General features: G+C 42.6%; 1 protein-coding gene across 1 annotated transcript in view; it reads left to right on the top strand.

Annotated features, from left to right (window-relative positions):
- mogs (mannosyl-oligosaccharide glucosidase) overlaps positions 1–13,058 on the top strand; it is a 148,368-nt gene that overhangs the window by 21,419 nt on the left and 113,891 nt on the right. The window contains exon 2 of the mRNA XM_041196154.1: positions 576–944. Within this exon, the coding sequence (XP_041052088.1) occupies positions 584–944 (361 nt within the window). The 5' untranslated portion in view covers positions 576–583. The remainder of the gene's footprint in view (positions 1–575; positions 945–13,058) is intronic.

The raw sequence follows: 13,058 nt of genomic DNA on the forward strand, positions 1-13,058 counted from the left end.
AGCCATGATTTAATTGAATGGGGGAGCAGGTACGATGGTCTCCTCCTGCTCCTACTTCCTCTGTTTCTACCCATCTATTGAACCCACTCTGAACTGCCTCCAGTGCAAATATGGGCCCCACTGTGTAATGTCAAAATGTCTGTTTTACTTAGAACACCACTCCACAAAATACTTCAAACAAAATCTGAAAACCCACAAGGTGGACTTTGACTGCCCCTAAACTCTTGTACTTCCTGCTGGTTTCCGTTTTTCTCCATACAAGATACCCTGAGACATTCTTTTACACAGAATATAAAATAAGTTGTTGCAGTTTATTTTGTATATATCAAAATGCTGATTGCAAATATTGTGCAGGTATTTCCTCATTGTTGATGGACTTGGATTTGGTACCAAAATTGGTGGCCTCTACAACAGCTCAATATTAGTTGGATATATTTATTATTTTCGAAAACTCTTGGTTTGCTATTTAAAGTTTCTTATTGGTCCCCACTTGTGCAAATTGTTTAGGGGAATTGGGAGAATGAGCACTGATATACCATAAATGTTTTGAAATGCCTCCTTTTTCTTCTTCCCAGAGTGAAGCATGGCACGGCAGAGGGTAAAAAAGGAGAGACTGATTGATTCCAAAGTGGATGGAAAAAATGGGAAGAATACCGGACATCATAAGAAACCTCCGACTAAGGAAAAGAAGAAAAAGTCCAATTTGGGAAATATCTGCATCAATATAGCAATTGTACTGTGCATTGTGAGCAGTGGCTGGTTTTGCTATGCTATTTACATGAGATCCTTGCTTGCTAACAGAATCATAACACCTCACCCCTCATTGCGGATACTGAACAGCAACAGTACGAGCCCTGCTTTGTCGCCAGCGAAATACTGGGGATCCTATCGACCTCAGGTATACTTTGGAATGAAAACAAGGAGTCAAAAATCAATTGTAACAGGTAAAGTCAGTCATGGTCTCACTTCTTGCACCATGACTCATTCCTGTTCGTTCCGATGATCCTATGGAATGGTGACCTTCTTAAGTTGATTATTTTGTTAAGAATATAGCATGTCATGTTATTGTGATATACAGTGCTGTTACACACAGATAACTCAAACCTTTACACATCTTTATTGACATAGGTTTTACTCAATACCAGAAGCAAATATTAAATAACTTTATCATTTAAATTGGAAAAGTGCCACTGGTTCAAGGATTCAGTACAAATTCAGGAACAACAGGCCATGTTTAACTAAACTGGGAATTTTAAATCCATTACTGACCAGTTACCAGAAGTGCAATTACCAAATATTTTGACATTCAAAAAGATATGGAGAGGATTCCACACCACTGAGATCTTGCACTGGATGAAAACTGGCTTCAGAATGGTATGACAAAACTATTCAGGCTCGTAAGAGTATGATTGGAGCATCCAAGGGTCTTATTTTAACATCTCAGTTTGGAACCATGATATTAACAAAATCTCCAATATTTTCATTTGTAATCGATATGTCAGTGTCACTGGCATCCTGAGAAGATGCTTCACCTTTTCATCATTCCTTTAACAGACTATACTGCCCTTAGTTTGAAACCCTCCAGGAAACTTGACTAACTTTCATTGTGTTTCTAAATCAATATCATTGAGGAAGTGATAGTCCAAGCTGGAAAATTGTATCATAGTTTACCAAGGCAGGACAGCTCAGAGTTGCTGTCTACACCTGCTATTGTGCCAACTCCAGGATGTTTTGTGTGCAGGATGTGCTTCAGGGACAATGATTTGGGAATGCAGTCTAGAACAAACTGCATCATGAGGAAAATTACTGTAGAGGCACAGCAAAGTGTGGAAATTCGATAGTTAAGGGGGGCTGGGGTGATGACAGGTGTTTCTTGTGAAGTTTTGAGCCCCACGTGCTGAATTGTCTAGGGTAAAAGATATCACTCTGAGGATACAGAACATTCTATGTGGAAAAGGGAACAGCCAGAGATCGTGGTCCATGTTGGAAACAATGATAGGATAAAAGGGCAGCGGTACAGGCAGCAGTTTCAGGAGCTAATTAGAAAACTAAACAGCAGGATTTCAGAGGTTATCTCTGGACTTCCAATGCTATGTGCTAGTGAGCTTAGGAACAGCAAGTTAAAGCAGGTTAATGCATGGCTGGAGAAATGGTATAGGCGGGAGTCTTTCAGATTCATAATAACATAAGAAATAGGAGCAGGAGTAGGTTAGTGGGCTCTCAAGCCTGCCCCAACATTTGATAAGATCACGGCTGATCTGGTTGTGGCCTTACCTCCATTTTCCTGTCTGTCCCCCATAACCCAAGGCTCCTTTGTAGATCAGCAATCTGTCTAACTCAGCCTTGAATAAATTCAATGACCCAGCCTCCACTACACTCCAGGGAAGAGAATTCCACAGGCAAATGATCCTCAGAGAGAAACTATTTTTCCTTATCTCCATCTTAAATGGGAGACCCCTTATTTTTAAACCGTGTACCCTAGTTCTAGTCTCCCCAACAAGAGGCATACGTTTCAATAAGATCCCCTGTCATTCATCTAAACTCCAATGAATACAGGCTCAACCTGTTCAACTTTTCTTCGTAGGATAAGCCCTTCATCCCAGGAATCAGTCAAGTGAACTTTCTTTGAATTGCTTCTAACACATCTATACCCTTTTTCAAATAAGGAGACCAAAACTGTACACAGTACTCCAGATGTGATCTCATGCAGTAAAACTTACCCACTTTTATACTCAATTCCCTTTGCAATGAACAGCAACATTCCATTTGTCTTCCTAATCACTTGCTGTACCTGCATACTAACTTTTCCTGATTCATGTACCAGGACACGCAAATCCCTCCGTACCTCAGAGTTCTGCAATCTCGTTCCATGTAAATAATATGCTGCTTTTCTATTCTTCCTGCCAAAGTGGACACCCTCACATTTTCCCACATTATACTCTATCTGGCAAATTTTTGCCCACTCGTTTAACCTGTCTATATCCCTTGACAACATACTTTCTGACCTATAGTTTTTTAAAATTTATTTGGTCATGGGATGCGGGCTTTGCTGGCTAGGCCAGCATTTATTGCCCACCCCTAATTGCCCTTGATAAGGTGGTGGTGAGCCACCTCCTTGAACCACTGCAGTCCATGTGGTGTGGGTACATCCACAGTGCTGTTAGGGAGGGAGTTCCAGGATTTTGACCCAGTGACAGCGGTGTCATCGGCAAACTTAGCCACATTCAGTCCCCACATCCAAATCATTGATATAGATCACTATGGCACCCTGCTAGTTACAGTTTGCAGTCCTAAAAATGAAACATTTATCCCTACTCTTTGCTTTCTGTTAGTTAACCAGTCCTCTATCCATGCTAATATATTATCCCAAGCTACATAAGCTCTTAACTTGCATAGCTAATTTTTTATGTGGCATCTTAACAAATACCTTTTGGCAATCCAAATCCATTTTTGTCAGACCTTTTTAGTCTTGCACTCATCAGGACAATTCGCAAGAAAATACTAATGTCAGGGAAAACAACGTGTTTATGCTGTATGAGAAGAGAGTGCTAATTGGTTAACAAGTGGACTCTGGTAGAGGTGATGCCATGGAGAATGCACCAGTTGATGGTGACTGACAGTTAAACATTGTTTGAAATTTAAACCAGGCAGCTTGACTTTTTTATTCGTTCATGGGACATGGGCATCACTGGCTAGGCCAGTATTTATTGCCCATCCCTAATTGCTCTTGAGAAGGTGGTGGTGAGCTGCCTTCTTGAACCACTGCAGTGGTGCAGTATACACCTACAGTGCTGTTACGCAGGGAACTCCAGGATTTTGACCCAGCGACAGTGAAGGAATGGTGATATATTTCCAAGTCAGAACGGTGAGTGACTTGGAGGGGTACTTCCAGATGGTGGTGTTCCCATCTATCTGCTGCCCTTGTCCTTCTAGATGGCAGTGGTCGTGGGTTTGAAAAATGGGTAAGGAGGCTTGGTGAGTTCCTGTAGTGCATCTTGTAGATGCTACACACACTGCTGCCACTGTGTGTCTTGCTGCATTTAGACATGGACCTCTTCAGAATCTGAGTCACCGCAAATGATGCTGAATATTGTGTAATCATCAGTGAACAATACAATCCCCACTTCTGACTTTATGATGGAAGGAAGGTCATTGATGAAGCAGCTGAAGATGGTTGGGCTGAGGACACTACCCTGAGGAACTCCTGCAGTGATGTCCTGGAGCTGAGATGACTGACCTCCAACAACCACAACCATCTTCCTTTGTGCTGGGTATGACTGCAACCAGCAGAGAGTTTTCCCCCTGATTCCCATTGATTTCAGTTTTACTCGGGCTCCTTGATGCCACACTCGGTCAAATGCTGCCTTGATGTCAAGGGCAGTCACTCTCACCTCACCTCAGGAGTTCAGCTCTTGTGTCCATGTTTGAACCAAGGCTGTAATGAGGTCAGGAGCTGAGTGACCCTGGCGGAACCCAAACTGGGCGTCAGTGAGCAGGTTATTGCTAAGCAAGTGCCGCTTGATAGCACTGTTGATGGCCCCTTCCATCACTTTACTGATGATGGAGAGTAGACTGAGGGGGTGGTAATTGGCCAAGTTGGATTTTTTTGTACAGGCCATACCTGGGCAACTTTGCACATAGCCAGGTTGATGCTAGTGTTGTAGCTGTACTGGAACAGCTTGGCTAGGGGCGCAGCAAGTTCTGAAGCAGGAGTTTTCAGTATTGTTACCAGAATATTGTCAGAGCTCATAGCCTTTGCAGCATCCAGTGCCTTCAGCCGGTTCTCGATATCAAGTGGACTGAATCAAGTTAAGTGAAGACTGGCATCTGTGATGGACCATTCACTCAGCACTTCTGGCTGAAGATTGTTGCAAATGTTTCAGCCTTTTCTTTTGCACTGATGTGCTGGGCTCCCCCACCATAGAGGATAGGGATCCTTCTGGAGCCGCCTCCTCCAATGAGTTTTTTAATTGTCCACCACCATTCACGATCTGTTGGTTGTGGGATCGCTTAGCTCCGTCTGTCACTTGCTGGCTATGCTGTTTGGCATGGAAATAGTTTCGTGGTGTAGCTTCACCAGGTTGACCCTCATTTTTAGGTATGCCTGGTGCTGCTCCAGGCATGCCCTCCTGCACTCTGAATCAGGGTTGATCCCCTGGCTTGGTGGTAATGGTAGAGTGGGGGATATGCCGGGCCATGAGGTTACAGATTGTTTTTGGTTATAGTTCTGCTGTTGCTGATGGTCCACAGCACCTCATGGTTCCCTAATCCTGTGTTGCTTGATCTGTTGGAAATATATCTCACTTAGCAGGTGGTAATGCTGCACAACACGATGGAGAGTATCCTCAATGTGAAGACGGACTTGGTCTCCACAAAGAGCATCTGCGGCAGGCAGGTTGGTGAGGATGAGGTCAAGTATGTTTTTCCCTCTTGTTGGTTCCCTCACGACCTGCCGCAGACACAATCTAGCAGCTATGTCCTTCAGTACTCGGCCAGCTCGGTCAGTAATGGTGCTACCAAGCCTTTCTTGATGGAAGTTGAAGTCCTCTACACAGAGTACGTTCTGTGCCCTTGCCACCCTCAGTGCTTCCTCCAAGTGGTGTACAATATGGGGGAGCATTGATTCATCAGCTGGGGTGGGTGGTGGGGGCGGGGGGAGAGTGGGATACATAGTGATCAGCAGGAGGTTTCCTTGACCACATTTGACCTGATGCCATGAGACTTCTTGGGGTCCGGAGTCGCTGTTGAGGACTCCAAGGGCAACTCCCGACTGTATACCACTGTGCCTCCATCCCTGCTGGATCTGTCTTTCCTGTCCTGATGCTGGTGTCTGGGACATTATCTGTAAGGAATGATTTAGTGTGTATGACTGTGTCAGGCTGTTGCTTGACTAGCCTGATGGTACTATCTTACTTAAGTCCGGATCAGCTTGTCAAGCATCAACTGGAGAAGATTTACTAAACGTTTCTTTCAGATCATCTAATTCTTTAAAGAAAGTTTCACTAGCCATATACCTCTGTGTTATCACTTTGAGTTCTGACGATGGACTTTGTTTAACCATTGCTCTGGTCATCAGACATGAGGGAAAAATTCCTGAAACCTTTTGCTGTAACTTCTCCACCTCTTCACCTTACTTGGGCTTTCCATAATTATTGGAGAAGCTGCTACCTTCACTCTGGCTAAATCATTTCCCAAGAGTAAATCAACTCCGCCTACGGTTAACTTCTGAACAATCCCTACCGTCACTGTCCCAGACATTAGGTCACACTCCAAGTGCACCCGGTACAAAGGTATGGGTATGTTCTCCCCACCAATACCATGTATTAAAACTTGGACGTTTAACGCGCTAAGTGAAAAGCTACGCCTTTCCCCAGCAAAAGTGTTGCTCCCATATCTCTTAATATAATTATAGGTTTGGTTGCCTCATTGAGGGAATAAGGGGTTACTGTTCCTCGTGACAAGAATTCTTTATAACTCTCATGTATCTCACTCACTTCTGATGAACTCTCACCAGTGTTCACACTGAGTTTTATAGCTGCAGTTATCACTACAACTTAATCTGTTATATTTTCAGTCAAGGCTCCTTTTCCTGAATCGCCCTTAATTACCCCAATAAGCCCCATGGATTTCCTGCGCAACTTCCAGCAATCTGCATGTATGTGTCCCAACTCGTTACAATAGAAACACTTTGGACTTCGAATATCACTCCCACTCTCAGCACCTTCCTTTCTGGTCTGAGGAGGAGTTTCTGGGGAATTCCCAGCTGCCCCTTCTCTTCCCTGGCTACTTGCCTTCCTTTCATCTTCCCACTTTCTATCTTTCTTGGGTTTGTGGGGATGATGGAAAAATGTTTCATAGACATAGAAATTAGGAGCAGAAGTATGTCATTCAGTCATCCGAGTTGGCTCCGCCATTCAGTATGATAATGGCTGATCCTCTACCTCAATGCCGTACGCCTATGCTCTCCTCATACCCCTTGATGCTTTAGAGTCCAGAAATTGATCTATTTCTTTCATAAATATATTGTGGATTTATGAGCTCATAATCGTCAGCCATCTCCACTGCCTGTTTAGCTGTTGCAACCTTCTGGTCTTCAACATGGGTTCTAACTGCTGGAGGGATTGGATTTTTAAGTTCTTCCAGGAGAATAATTTCCCTAAGAGCTGCATATGTTGCCTCTACCTTTTAATGCCTGTTTCCAATGGTCAAAATTGCTTTACCCTCTCAACTTCAATGTAGGTCTGCCCAGGATATTCCCCTTGCATTTTGAAATTTCTGCCTGTATGCTTCAGGGATCAACTCATACGCAATAAGAACAGCCCTTTTTATTGCATCATAATCCACAGAAAGCTCTTCTGAAAGTGTTTGGTCATTCCATTTGCTGAGCAACCTTCTCAAATGAAATAAAGAATGCCTCCACATCCCTTTTCTCAAACTTTGGAAGGGCCTGTACAAATTTAAACATCTTCCCCCTGGGCTTTGGGTCAGAACCTTCCTCAGCATCTGAGACCTTTTTTTTAAAAAAAAATTCCAACCTTTTGAGCTGGTATTCCCTTTCTTGTTCCTTCTCTCCCCTCCTTTGTGTCTCTTTTTCCTTCTCCCTTTCCTCCCTTGCTAACTTCTCTCTCTCTGGAGGTCGAGTTTCCGCATGTCCATTCACTATTTTTCAAGTTTTCTCATCACGTTTTCTCTTCCCTTTTCTTTCCTTTCTCTTTCGCCCCCACTCAATTTTTAAAAATCCAGTTTTTTTCTGTTCCGTTTTGTATTCATGCTGCTTCATTTACAACTGAATTCTATCTAACTCAATTGAATCACCCCCTGGAAAACCTGGTCTCTCTTGTATCCCTTCCAATTTCAAATCGTTCGCTATTATCTCAGACATGTCTACTTTCCTTGCCCCTATGGTTAATTCCAACTGCAACTTCTCTGTCAATCACATTAGCTTAGTCTTGGTTACTTTTTGTAAACCAGTCAGGGTTAAGTATTTCACCACTAGAAAAGCCTTTGCAACTTCCAACATCATTTTGGTTTACTACAGTATAAGAAACCTGCTCTCTATCGTTTTATCCCTTTTTACCAATTATTATTATTCCACGCCTTGTCACTCGTTGTCTGTGTTTCAAATCCTGCTGGCTTTAACCCAGTTAAGCCACACACACACACACAAACATATACACACACACACACACACACACACACACACACACACACACACACACACACACACACACACACACACACACACAACCTACTACAATTCCAATTCCAAATTAATTTCCAAGAGTCCCCAATCTATGTTACAGCTGTGTTGGGAGGAGTGTACTGTTTGACCAGCCCCACTACTCCGCAGGTTGCAGCATTAAACATAGACATAGAAATTAGTATGTCATTCAGTCATCCGAGTTGGCTCCGCCATTCAATATGATAATGGCTGATCCTCTACCTCAATGCCGTACGCCTATGCTCTCCCCATACCCCTTGACGCTTTAGAGTCCAGAAATCGATCTATTTCTTTCATAAATATATTGTGACTTGGCTTCCACAGACTTTTGTGGTAGAGAATTCCATAGGTTCACCACCCTCTGAGTGGTTTCTCCTCACTTTAGTCCTAAATGGTCTACCCTGTATCCTGAGACTGTGACCCCTTCTCGGTGCCCTCCGCCCCCTCCACAGCCAGAAGAAATATCATCCCTGCATCCAGTTTGTCCATCCCTGTCAGAATTTTATATGTTTCAATGAGATCCCCTCTCATTCTTCTAAGCTCCAGTGAATACAGGCCTAGTTGGTCCTATCTCTCCTCATACAACAATCCTGCCATCCGAAGAACCATACTTACCACTCTATGGTAAGTATATCCTTTCTTAGGTAAGGAGGCTAAAACTGTACTCAATACTCCAGGCCCTGAACAGCTGCAGTAAGACATCCTTGCTCCCGTATCATGTCCTCTCGCAATGTAGGTCAATATACCATTTGCCTTAACAGCTTGCTGCACCTGCATGTTGCTTTCAATGATTGGTGTGCAAGGGCACCCAGGTCCCTTTGTACATTAACATTTCCCAATCTATCACTATGATACTCTGCCATTCTGTTCTTCCTACCGAAGTGGATAACTTCACGCTTATCCATGTTATACTGCATCTGCCGTGTATTTGCCTACTCGCTCAACTTGTCTAAATTGCCTTTAAGCCTCTTAACACCCTCCTCATCACTCACATTCCCATCAAGTTTCATGTTGTCAGCCAACTTGGAAATATTGCATTTGGTTCCAAATCATTGATAATATATATTGTGAATTGCTGGGGCCTAAGCACTGATCCCTGCGGTACGCGGCAAGTCACCACTCTGAAAAAGGCCCATTTATTTCTACTCTCTGTGCTTTAATTTTACACATTAACGTCTTATGTGGGACTTTATCAAAAGCTTTCTGAAGATCCAAATACACCACATACACTGGTTCTCCCTTATCTATTCTCCTAGTTATGTTCTATTATGACACAGCAGTTGGTAAAGACTGAGTTGTTTAAATCCCAGAGGGAAATGAACAACTGTCATAACCTATATTTTCAATTGGTTTTTGAGATGTAGATCTGAATTCAGGAAAAAGACCAACGAGTTTTGAAAGGTTTTTATAATATAAAACTAAATTAAACACTTATTAATTTAACAATAAATTAAACACTCACACATGTCTACAAATTACTACCATAATAACTTTTAAACAAGTCCCCAAATTAATCAGTTCCAGGTAAACCTTTACTAAGGCATCAGTAGCCCGTAGACTTTAAACAGACACCGGGCAAAGCGCATTTGACCGTACAAATTCAAAATGAAGTTTCTTGCAACTTGGTTCCTTTGCAGACACAGTTGTAAGCTTACAGGCTGGTTAGATCTGAAATGCCTCTGACCTACACACACAAACTCCTTTCTGTTTATACCTAGCCTTTCCTTTGAATATAAATTTTCCATTGCACCCCAGGCTTTTAATCTTGCCTCTCCTAACAACAAACCCTTTCATTTCACCAATTTTATTGGTAATATAAACACATTGTTTGGTGTCTCCCAGTTAGGTGCGAGATTTTACTCATTCTTTTGAATGGTTTATTCAACACATGCAAATGTACACTTTATCTACCCCTCCTTACGTTTATTTAATTAGCATCCCAAAAGTACTACACATTAAAGCTGGCTCTAACCTAATTAATTTGATAAAGTGGATTCAAAACTGGCTTAGTTGTAGGAGACAGAGGGTGATGACAGAAGGCTGCTTTAGTGACTGGAAGCCAGTGTCCAGTGGCATACCACAGGGACCTGTGCTGGGTCCCCTATTATTTGTCATTTATTTAAACGACATAGATGACTATGTGGGGGAAGGATTAGTAAGTTTGTGGATGACACAAAGATTGGCCGGGTGGTTAACAGTGAGGTTGAGTATCTTGTGCTACAGGAAGATATGGACGGGATGGTCAAATGGGCAGATAAATGGCAGATAGAATTTAACCTAGAAAAGTATGAGATGATACACTTTGGAAGGAGCATTTGACAAGGAAGTATTCAATGAACGGCATGACACTAGGAAGTTCTGAGGAACAAAGGGACCTTGGCGTGTGTGTCCCTAGATCTCTGAAGGCATGTTAGTGGGGTAGTGAAAAAGGCATATGGGACACTTGCCTTTATCAATTGAGGCGTACATTACAAAAGTAGGAAGATCCTGTTGGAGTTTGTATGAAACCTTGGTGAGGGCACAGCTGGAGTACTGTGTGCAGTTCTGGTCGCCACATTATAGGAAGGATGTGATTGCACTGGAGGGGGTGCAGAGGAGATTCACCAGGAAGTTGCCTGGGATGAAACATTTAAGTTACGAAGAGAGGTTGGATAGACTTGGGTTGTTTTTGTTGGAGCAGAGAAGACTGAGGGGCGACCTGATCGAGGTGTACAAGATTATGAGGGGCATGGACAGGGTGGATAGGGAGCAGCTGTTCCCCTTAGTTGAAGAGTCAGTCACGAGGGGACATAAGTTCAAGATAAGGGGCAGGAGGTTTAGGGGGGAATGTGAGGAAAATCTTTTTTACCCAGAGGGTGGTGATGGTCTGGAATGCCCTGCCCGGGAGGGTGGTGGAGGCGGGTTGTCTCACATCCTTTAAAAAGTACCTGGATGAGCACTTGGCACGTCATAACGTTCAAGGCTATGGGCCAAGTGCTGGTAAATGGGATTAGGTAGGTAGGTCAGGTGTTTCTCACGTATTGGTGTAGACTCGATGGGCCGAAGGGCCTCTTCTGCACTGTGTGCTTCTGTGATTGTGGTCTGTATAAACAATTGTTTCTGATGAATTGTTTGCCACATAGATTTCAAAATGCTGCAGTGCTAGCACCAAATCCACCATCTCCATTTCAATTGTTGAATATCTTCTCTGTTGTGTATTCAGTTTCCATGAAAAATACCCTAGCAGTTTTTCAATTCCAGTGTCGCCATCTTGTAACAGTATGGCCCCAATGCCTATATCGCTTGCATCAACAGCCAACTTAAATTGCTTGGCATAATTGGGTACTGCCAACACTGGTGCCTTAGTTAATAGTTTTCAAACCTCTGACACTCCAGTGTCCGTTGAAACTTCTTGTTCTTTTCTCAACAGTTCAGTCAGTTAAGCAACCGCTCGGCTAAAATTTGGTACAGATTTCCGGTAAAACCCACTCATGTCCAGTAATCTCAAAAATTCATTTTGTTTTAGGCATTGGGAATCTACAATAGCCTTGACATTCACGTCTCTTGGAGCCTCCTTACCATGTCCAATGGTATGGCCTAGATATGTAACTTGCGCTTTTGCAAGTTCACTTTTAGCCAAGTTCATCATCAAATTAACTTCTTGTAGCTGAGTAAATAATTTTCCAGATGCTGTAAATGCTCCTCCCACGTCTGATTGAAAACAATTAGATCATCAGTAAACACCGCACAATTGCTTAGACCCACAATTACTTTGTCACTCTTTGAAATGTCACAGGTGCATTCTTCATACCAAATGGCATCACTTTAAACTGATATAGTCCATTTGGCGTCACAAAAGCCCATATCTCCTATGCTCTCTCCAATTACAGTGCTTGCCAATATCCTTTTAGCAAGTCAATCTTTGTGATAAATTTTGATTGTCCCACTTTCTCAATGCAATCCTCCAACCGTGGTATGGGATATGAATCTGCTTTTGTCACCGTATTCACCTTTCGATAGTCCACACGCAGTCTTTGTGCTCTATCCAGTTTCGGTACCATCACAATAGGCGAACTCCGTTACTGCAGTTAGACCCAATGATATTCTGAAGCATGAAATCAGTTTCTTTCTGTGCTTGTGAAAACTTTGCCGGATTTACTCTATAAGGATGTTGCCTTATTGAAGATGAAACCCGTACAGACACATCATGTATAGCTAATTTTGTCTTCCCCGACTTATTCCCACAAGTAGGTGTATGATTGCAATAGCTTTAACACTCATTGGAAGGTAACTCAATACTTAATTTAAATTTTCAAGCACCCCCCTCGTTATCCAATTTGATTAGAGAAAATCAAATTTAGAGTCCTGCATTTCTGCCTCTTTCTAATTATTTACCACCACTAACACCTCCTTTTAGTCCTCTTCCATGTCAAAGTACTTTTTAAGCATATTTACATGACATTCCCTCTACTTCTTCCTTCTATCTGGAGTATTTATTAAATAATTTACTTCACGCAATTTCTTTGCAATCCTGTGAGGCCCACTAAATCTTGGCTTTAATTAATCGCCTAGTACTGGTAACAGAAGTAGCATTTACTCTGCAGCAATAAAACTGCGAGCTTTAGCCTACTTATCTCTCTTCACTTTCATCACTTGCTGTGATATCTTTAAAAGTCCCTCACCAACTCACATGCTCTGTCTAATCTCACTCTAAAGTTTGATACGGAATCCAGTAGAGTAGCTTCTGGATTTTGACCATTAATTGCTCCTAAATCAATTTCAGTGGCCCCCTTACTTCATGATCATAAACTAGTTCAAAAGGACTAAAACCAGTTGATACATTAGGAGCGTCTCTCAT

The sequence above is a fragment of the Carcharodon carcharias genome, chromosome 1 (genome assembly GCF_017639515.1).
Source record: "Carcharodon carcharias isolate sCarCar2 chromosome 1, sCarCar2.pri, whole genome shotgun sequence".
Classification (NCBI taxonomy): Eukaryota; Metazoa; Chordata; class Chondrichthyes; order Lamniformes; family Lamnidae; genus Carcharodon; species Carcharodon carcharias.